We start from the raw sequence: 10,281 nt of genomic DNA on the forward strand, positions 1-10,281 counted from the left end.
TTAAAAGCTAAACAGGTAAGAAAATAAACATTTTTATCATAAAAAAACATTATTTTACTCACCAAATTATAGAAACGTGTAATCGAACAGCTAATAAACTTTAATTGGGTTAGCCTAAAGTCTAAAACATTTAAACAGTGCTCATAATGTTTCAAAAAAGACCTCTGATTTGCAAACTTTAGCCAAAAAAGGAGGAGGATGGGGTGAAAAAGACTGAACAGATTTGAAGACATGGGAAGGCAAATAATACTAAATGCTTTTAGCTTATTACTAACTAGTCTACCCAACTAACATTCCCACAAACATTGGCAGGGGCCAAGCTTGACCGATACATTTCTGATAAATATTAAAAACAAAACTAGTCCTTCCATATTGAAATGTCTTTCTTTTAAAATAACAGTTTAAGATGAAAATACAGAATAATCAGAGGCTTTTACATACAAAAACAACAATGCAACATAAATTGTCCTTCTGCCTCTAGTCAGTAAATAATGTCTTGTAATAATAGTTACTTTAAAGTCCCAGATCATTTCATTAGTGACCTGTAAGCACACACAGAATTTATACAGAATTCTGATATTCAAATTTGTTTTTTAAATACTGGATTATATCTTAAACTACCAAGAAGAGTGCACTATAAGTGCCTTTGAATACATTTAACCATAATTTACACTAATTCAGTAGATTTTCAGAAATGTGCAGATCAGTGCAGATTTAATCAGGGCCTGGTGATCAGGATAAAAACAGTGAATTCTCAGTCAGAATCAGTGCTTAGAGTAGGTTTGAGAGTATGAGAAGACACTAGATGTTGTTTACTACGGAGTATAATGTTTATGTTTATGTTATATTTTTTTCTCAGGTGTACTGTCCCACTTTGTTATGTCTCACATGGCTTGTTTAGTTCTGACTCTGTTAGCCTTTTCATTATTCATTGCTTTCTTCTAGTCACTTGTTTATGCTGGGTTCTTCAGTCTTCACTGCCTATTAACTAACTTATTACTCAGCAGGTCCCTCTTGTTTTGTGTCAGTGTCTTCTTGCTGTGCTGGTTTCTCAGGTTTGTGCTGATCTGTGGTATATTGCTTGTTCGTGGTGGTGGTGTCTTCTGCATGGGATGCATTTTGTTGATTGCATGTCATGATGTTATGAATCTCTTGAATTTGCTGGTCTCTGTCATGCATGTTAATATCAGGTTCATAATTATTATTATTGAGTATGTTCTCGTAAATTTGTGCTGCATGGCATTTACCTCCCAACATTTCTGGTTTGCTAGAATCAATCTTATTTTCACCATTTTCCACCTGTCTGCTCAGTTTCTGTTGGTTGTGACTCTCAGCTGTGGAGTCAGTGGCCTTTATCGCCTCCTTATGGTCTTTTTGTGCTGTTGCATGCTGAAGCCAGTCGTGCTGCAGGGTTCGACTAGCTGTCAAACGCCTTCTCGGGTTGACCTCCAGCAAAGCCCTGACTAGAGCTTTAGCCCCTGGAAAACACAGAAATCAGCACTTATCATATTTCTAGATTACAGCATCGAAATTACGGAATATATGAAGGTTTAAACAGAATAGTTCAACCTAAAATGAAAATTCTCTCATTTACTCCACCTTTGAATAATGTGCACAAATTGTAATGACTTGGTGCAAATTATAATGGAGCTTCTTGAAAGAAAGTATGTCATAAAGTTTAAAAACGATATGGGATTAAGTAATTGATGATAGACTTTCCTTTTTTGATTGATCTAACACTTAAATCACTTTATTTGTAGGGGGTCAAATGCTGTAGTTCAGTATCTCACCCTCAGATATATTATCCCAGTAAGGGGACAGAAAGTGGACTTCTCCTTTCTGGATGAGACGGAATAGTTCCTCTTGATTACGATCTGGACTGCGGAATGGAGGAAACCCGCTCAGCAGGACAAATAGTATGACACCCATCGCCCAAACATCTACTCCAACACCGTAACCTGTTCATATAGACATAGACATAGACATAGACATATACATGTGCATAGCTGAACATTTGAAATATCATGTCAAGTGTTTGTGTTAGATCATGTTACTAATAGTTTTAAACCTCAGTGTTTGAGATTTAGGACAGAGCTGTAGCTCAGGTTTTTATATGTCCAACCAATCCCAGCTAATCTAAATGAGTACAGACTTTACCTGTCTCAGCAAGTATCTCTGGAGCAACATATGTAGGTGTGCCACAGACTGTGAACACTGGCTCCGTTACCACCATGGCTAATCCAAAATCAGCCAACTTCAGATTCAAGCTTCCACTGCCATGCCGCTGTACCTAAAAATCAGTAACAAAAAAAAGATATGATATGAGTTGAATATTATATTATATTATACTCTTTTTAAATACGTCCAATTTTCAAAATGATGAATAAAAAAATAGCTGCTTGCAAAGTACTGCAATTTTTTGAGGTAATGAGCTACGTTTCCCAACGAGTGGCGCTGTGCTGTGAACGAACTTTACATCGCTGCTTTTATCTGCAAGGGTAAATAAAGAACTGGGGCCGGTTGCAGACTGGTCATAACTTTCTATATTCAGTTATGAAAAGGTAGACTGGTCTTATTTGTATTGGAAAAGTAAGACTGATAACCACTTGGCAACTGCTAGTAAGTTTTGTATAGTATTTTCTTTACTCTTTAACAAACAATGTCTAAAAAGGGTAATGTTTTATGTATTTGAGGTCCGAGATGTGGGAACAGTGAAGAGAGAGAGGCAAACATTTAGCATTTTAGGTCAGCAGAATTGCCGTCTAATCAGACAATCTTGTCTTAAATAGACTGCATATAGCACTTCATCTTTATAACATGGGATTTTGACCAAATATATTCAATCTTGATTTTTGTAAAATATTTTGTAAAATGCTTATTTTTATTTAATTTTTAATTTTTTAAATTACAGTTTTGGACATAGGCTATAATGTAATAAAAATATTATTTTTAAATATATAAAAAACTATTACAAATGACAAAAACACAAAACAAACTTCCTAAAATTAGAACAAAAACAGAAAATATAAAAAAGCTAATTCAAAATATTAAATATATTTAAATAATACTAAAATAACCCTGATCTTACCAGTAGGTTTTCAGGTTTGATGTCTCGGTGTGCGATGCTCTTGCTGTGGATGTATTCCAGAGCTTGACTGATGTCTCTGATCATGCACGCAGCACTTGGCTCAGTAAACCTGCCGCTCTGAGTGATAGCATCAAACAGGTCTCCACCGGTCACCAGCTCCATCAGCAGGTAAACATGGGTGTCCGTGTGATGAGAACGAAACAGCTGGATGAGGCGAAGATGTTCCAGACTACGCAGCAGAGCGATCTCATTCTGAATCATGTCACTGCGTCCCTGCAGCTTTGCGTTGTCCACAATCTTCATAGCGAACGTTTCAGCCAGGCCTCTCACACGACACTCCCTGACCACCGCAAAGTTCCCGTCTCCTACCACACGGCCCATGTCATAGCAGCGCTCAATGTCCTCCAGTGACACTTCGCCACCATCAGGCAGTATATTACTCTGTAAGTCTTTCTGCTCAACTGTTTCCTGCTTATTAATGTCCTGCTCCGTTATTGTCTCCAAATTAAGATCTTTATCCTGGTTTTGAGGAACAGCTGGGCTTGATTTTGTATTGGCAACATGCTTGTCTGCTTTCAGTGATCTTTGTTGTGTTTTTTCCATGTTGTTCTGAGATGAAGTACTTTTATTACTGTGGTTATTTTTCTTGTCTGGTTGAGAGCATCGACTGCTTCTGATTGGAGGTATAGGTGGGCCGCATCCTCGAAAGCTCCGGCAGTAAACAGCTTCTCTCTTTCCTTCCTCCTTCTTTATCTCCTTCTCATCTTCTTTCTGCAGGTCGCCTCTCCTCCTCCACAGTTCTCTCTGCCTTTCTCTCTTCACCTTTTCTTTTTGCCTTCCAACAGGCTGCAAGTTGTTGACAACCGGTTGGTTTACCTGTTGATCATGTACCGTAGGTAAGGACATCTCGGCTCCGGCATCATCATCATGGAAACCACTATCTGCCTTAGTGGCCTTGGGTCTCAGGATACGCTCCCATACTCTCAGTAGGTGTTCACAATGGCTGGGGTTTTCCGGATATAACTCATCTAGTGCGGCATGTACCTCATCAAGAGATGGTCGGCTGTTCCCAAAGGCCAAGAAGGCATGGTCGAAGCGGAAGAAGTCAGTAAGGCTGTAGATTTCTCGCCCAGCAGGGCTAAAGAGTCGTCGTATTCGGGCGTTGTTCCAGCAGGGGAAGCCAAGCGCCTCGGACACATCTGCCATCAGCTGCTCGAACGTCTGCACAGCGCGGCGGTTTAACAGCAGCGAGATCTTCCGTACGCTCTCCTGTCTGCACGGCCGCACCACGGTCACAATTCGTGGGCGCACTGGGCTTGCTTCTGCGTGTCTGGCGTGGTAGCCGCTCGCCCTGGGAACTCCTGCTTCCTCCCAGTGATACACAGGGCTTTCTGAAGGCCCAAAGTCTGTGGGAGGCCTTCTGGGTCTGGACCTGTGCAGGTAAGATGGAAGAGGTTGCCGAGGGGCAGCATTTGGGCATTTTGGCAGTTTAGTCCTTTGATCTGGAACACATAAACATGTAAAATGAGAGGATACAGTCTGAATTGTTAGGATACCGTTATTTTTTTGTTAGTAGAGAAATGTGCCCGAAGATAGCCTATGCTTTGTTCATCAAAAACACAGCACACAAAATTGCAATATCAGATTTTGGAGGGGGAAAAAGCTTATACAGGCGAATTAAAGAGGAAGTGTGCAACATTAATAATTAAGAGCAGGTGTGTATTGAGGAGCAATGCCGAGACATGCAGATTCTCAAATTGCACCTCATGCTCCAGAGGCAACGGAAAAGGATCAAATCTGATCGTGCCGGATCACTTTACTCTGGACGCAGCTTGTTTTTCTTTTCTTTTCTTTCTTTCTTTCTTTCTTTCTTTCTTTCTTTCTTTCTTTCTTTCTTTCTTTCTTTCTTTCTTTCTTTCTTTCTTTATACTTCCTAAACATATGTCTTAAAGTGGAATGATGCAGGTCAGGAGCCTTTAACAAACTTAACACCTAAAGCAGACAAAGATGCTGTTTCACTTTTACATCAATACTTAGAAAGTTTTTTTAAAGGACCTTTACCAAAACAAAGCCAATGTAAAACTAATTAACTGTGTATATTAATTAGTAGCTAAACCTAATTTATGTTCTTGTTACTTTGCACAAAGCCCTATTGAAAGTTAGGTTTTTAATTTAATTTTGATTTGTGAAAATGTCTTTTACACTGTAAAAAAAAATATTAATGGCATATTAAAATTATTAGAATTATGAAATATTATTATTATTTACTTTGTTACTTTCACTGCTCTGGGTGTATGTTCACTACTGTGTGTACACTTGGATGGGTTAAGCAGAGCACAAATTCCGAGTATGGGTCACTTGGCCACACACCCCTTTCCCTTTTCCCTTTCGGCTAATCGTTACGAGAAAAAGTCTAGAAAGCCTATTCTTCAAATGTAGACTAGTTAATTGGCCTAGTTAAACTTTTACAGTCACTGCCCCATTTAATTGAATGTATTTATTTATTAATCATTCAGACTCACCTGTCAGTCCCCATCTGGGTCTCGGTGGCTCTCGCCCCGGTCGCTGGTTCCACACCGGAGTCATTTTGTTCCACTGCTCGTAGTATCTTCAGTATTTGTGCAGATATAAACCCATGAGTCTGATTCACTATCCATACTGTCCCAGAGATGTCCGGAGGGTTTACAAAATGGTTAAAAAGTCTGTAGCCATGATGAAATCAACGCGCACGTCTGTGAGGATTCGTGAAAGTTTAAAAAACAGCGCTGAATGTAAAGGTTTGAACCGGACAGTGCACACCCAGCCAATATTCAATCAGCGTCTATCAGACATGAGGTAACATGGGGATATCACGAAGCCGCATCTTTTGGAAAAGCTACGAGCGCGTTACCGGATACTCCGCATCCTGCTGCAGGAGCGTCTCCCCTGTAACCCACAGAGAAAACACACACACACGCACGCACAGACACACACGCACACACACACACACACACACACACACACACACACACACACACACACACGTTTACTTAGCTATCTAAATGGGGACACCCCATAGGCGTAATGGTTTTTATAGGTTACTGTACAGACTGTATGTGCTATTGCCCTACACCTAAACTTAGCCCTCACAGGAGACTTTCTGCATTTTTAAAATTTGAAAAAAACTTTGTTTAGTTTATTTTTAAACCCGTTTTACAAATGAGGACGTCCCCAAGGGGAGGTTTTTGGAGATTTTGTCAGGTTTACCTCACTTTTGGGTACAAATTTGTCCCCAAAATATGGTTAAGTAGGTACACACACACACAGACAGAGAGAGGTTTATATTAGTGAGGGGTTTTCTTCATGTTTCTACATTCGCAAGGATGATTTAGGCCTTTTTTTTGGCTTGTAACATTTTATGTATTATTATTAATATTAGCCTATTGCATAACATGTAGCCTATATTTAAATTTTATTGACATTTCTGCCACTTTTGAAGTGGTTACTGATGTGAATATGATGTTGATCATAACATCTGTTTGTGAATACTTTAGTGATTGCCTTTAGTGAAATTAGTACAGATGCAATGAAAGAAATTGGTTCAACTGAATATAATAAATCAACCAATCAGCTGTTCCCCAATCCTTGTTCTTCTGCACATTCTCTGCCTTACCTATACATTTATTCCACTCTACCCCCTTTATTCGTTGGCTTCCTTATTTGGGTTAAAAGTATAATTAATGTGAACTTCTCAAGACTTTGTGTTTGCAGGTCTCTCTGTAGTGTCATGGTTACTGTTAACACAGCAGCGTTGCTTTGTGTGTATGTTTGCGCTTGGCTGTGTGTGGACAGCTGTAAGAAGGTTTCTGGGTTGAATCCACATGTCCATTAGAGGGCAGTGTGTGAGGCGAGGATCAGTTTACCAAACATGCTTGTAGTTGACTACCGATATAATGCAGCCTGCTTATTTTGTTATGATGCTAACTTTTCCCAAACCATTAAAAATCATTATTGACATTCACTTAGGCCTACCTGTAGCAAATTTAATTTTGTATTGTAATATTGGAAGGACAATGAAATATTTAGCCTAGAACGTCATGTGGATAGATTCCAATTTAGTGTAAATGTGCATAAATACAAAAGTCGAGTTCGCCTGCAGTGATTTCCGTTCATTATCGGACAGTAGCCTACTACAAAACGTGAGTAGCCTACTATATATTTGCATCACTTTATTATAGTTACACTGCACAAATACAAAATAAAACCCTCTGTTCTGTCTAAAAAGAGACAAAAGGTTTTGATTTATACGTATTTTTATTGTTAACATACTAAAATTGGTTATTAACAATTAGCAGACCTCCGTGCTGTATTCGCGACTCTGCAAAAGATGATTTGAAATGCTGCTGACCAGAATCTAATAGACATGCCAACAAGAAATGTGTATTTATAGTTAGTAGTAAAAGAGCTTGGATTTGTGACCTGTTTTGTGACTTTGCTTACCTTGATTTCATGATCTGTGTTTTGTGGGTCATTCCACGAAGTCTTTTACACATAGAAAAATGAAAAAATAAAATGTTTAATCAACATTTTTTAAATATCCATGAAATGAAGACAAGAAATTGTATTGTGCCATCTCAGGCTATGTAATTTATTTTTTATGTATATTTTTCTACCTCATGTTTTGGTATTTTTGTTAATCCTGTTACCGACACAAGCGTTACTAGATACTAGTTTAATTAGAACTATGTGATAGGTTTCACATACAGGTACATCTCAAAACATTTGAATATCGTGAAAAAGTTTCATATATTTTAGATTCATTACATGTAAAGTAAAACATTTCAAAAGATTTTTTGTTTTAATTTTGATGATTAGAGCTTACAGCTCATGAAAGTCAAAAATCAGTATCTCAAAATATTTTGGACTTAATATTAATTAACATTAATAAATGGTATAGAATTATTGTTGATGTTAATTAACAGTTAAATAATATAGTTTTTTAACATTGGTTAATTCACAACTAACATAAACTAAGTGTGAACAATATATTTTTACTTTATTTTTTGTGTTAGTAAAAATTATTCATGTTAGTTCATGTAAAAGTAAATCGTAAATCGTTCCAATACTTTTGGTAACATGAAAAATGGGTGGGTTCAAACAAAAGGTGCTATCTTCTAAGTTGTGTATCAGATCCAGATGGAAATACCTGTAAATAAAAGCTGAAATGTTAATCTCCCATCTCATATTCATCTTTTGATGTCAAACCCAAATGTTTTCAGTCTACAGCAAAAATAAAGGAATTGGCCTTACTGTTCCAATACTTTTGGAGGGCACTGTATATATATATATCCCACCCACTGCTCCGGGTGTGTGTTCACGGTGTGTGTGTGTTCACTGCTGTGTGTGTGCACGTTGGATGGGTTAAATGCAGAGCACGAATTCCCAGTATGGGTCACCATACTTGGCTGAATGTCACTTCACTTCACTTCACTTCACACTTCATATATATATATATATATATATATATATATATATATATATATATATATATATATGGGTTTCACTTTCTGAAATGAGTGACAAAAAATATTAACCTTTTTCACGATATTGACATTTTTGGAGTTGTACCTGTATATGAGCAGCATTGTAGTCCCTCTTTTCACTGGGATTGTTTCAAATTTTGGATTTTTTTCTGAAAAAGAAAAATCATAGTGTAGGACAGGCCAAAAGCCTTACCCTTATCAACATAAATTTTATTGAAATGATTTAAAATAATATTTAATTGACTTTTTTAAATGTAATATTGATGAAAGATGTATGTTTTAAAAGGAGGTTGACATCTCACCTCTTTCTCTAAAACTGCTCTCTCACTCGCTCACTCATTCCCTCGTGATCTCTTTTCCCCTGTTTCTCTCTACCACCTGTTTGTCAAATGTCAAAACACATGAACTCTGCATACCGTGTTTAGTCACACATTTGTGTTGGGTTCGACACGGTGGAAGTCCACTCAGTGTATGAATGTGTGTTCAAATACCAAGTGTATAAGGTGAAAACCTGCATATTATAAATCATGCAGAAGTGGCGTATACAACACATAAGGTTATATCATCATTCCTTTTGAGAGAACTGGTCTATATTTTACATAATTTGGTTAATATGGATAATACGAGCTTCCAAAGTCAACAGGAAAAACTGGGAGAGCAGGAATAGACTACTTATAACAGTCAGTGAAGTGCAAATTGTCTTTGATTTACCACTTGAGTCTAATTTTTATTTACCTAACAACCACAAAGACTACAAACGAAAACTTTATAGTATTTTGTAAGTGTTTTTAACTAAAAATGTCCATCTTTCTTTTCATTTTTTCTTTGGAGTGTACAATTCTGGAGGATATTTGTTACACAGACCTGAACACTGTCGATACTGACACACCTGCAATTTATAGATGATTTATCTTGCATTTATAATACAATTCAGCAGTAATTGATCAAAGTCAGTTGATAACAATCTGCAGATTAGACAGTGTATTTTATGATAGCTGTAAAAATAATGAAATGTAAATATCTGGGAGAGGTGACAAAGTGAAGCGTGTGAGTCTGTGTGTATTTGTACATGCTCAAACAGGTGCACGTTTCAAAGGATGTGTGATCGTTTCACATCATGTTCTCACAGGGGAATGATGAGTACAAACAGGGAAATCCTGGAACGTTTCCTCCAAACAAACCTCTAGAGAAATGAACTGGGTATCATAGATTGGAGAGGTAGTCGTTTTTGCCCTGTCACTTACAGTGTTATTTTAGTATTATTTATATACTACTATTAAAGTATTCATTAATATTTTGAATGATCTTTTATATTTGCTGTTTTCATTTAAATGCATGCTTTTAGTCATTTTATGTGCTTTTGTCATTTTTTTAAATTTCAGTTTTATTGTAATTACTGAATTTTTTTTAATGCTTTTAGTTTTAGTTAAAAGATGTTATCGATCAAAAGAAACTACACCAGATGTTCATGAACTATAAAACAGCTTCAAGAGTTCAGCTTTAACCCCAGACCTTGTTGTATGCAATCTTGGTGTTTAGACCCTTCTCACAGTTGTTTGGGGGAAAACTGTTCCACACGTACATGCTGAAACAATCGACCGTTTCAGACCACGCCGCCTCATTTACAACCACTTGTAAATTCAGCCTTGCGGCTCAAAGGATGGGCTGCAT

The 10,281-nt window shown here is 37.3% G+C and overlaps 1 protein-coding gene across 1 annotated transcript; it reads right to left on the minus strand.

Annotated features, from left to right (window-relative positions):
* Window positions 1-996: 996 nt before the first annotated feature.
* LOC306847095 (serine/threonine-protein kinase DCLK3-like) lies at window positions 997-5,674 on the minus strand (the record flags this gene model as incomplete). The annotated part of the gene is given in 7 exon segments (XM_079380867.1): window positions 997-1,494; window positions 1,498-1,512; window positions 1,516-1,569; window positions 1,771-1,958; window positions 2,158-2,290; window positions 3,089-4,590; window positions 5,611-5,674. Coding segments are annotated over 7 exon segments (2,454 nt in total).
* Between the last annotated feature and the right edge of the window lie 4,607 nt (window positions 5,675-10,281).

This window comes from Barbus barbus (genome assembly GCF_936440315.1).
Source record: "Barbus barbus genome assembly, chromosome: 27".
In the NCBI taxonomy this organism is placed as follows: domain Eukaryota; kingdom Metazoa; phylum Chordata; class Actinopteri; order Cypriniformes; family Cyprinidae; genus Barbus; species Barbus barbus.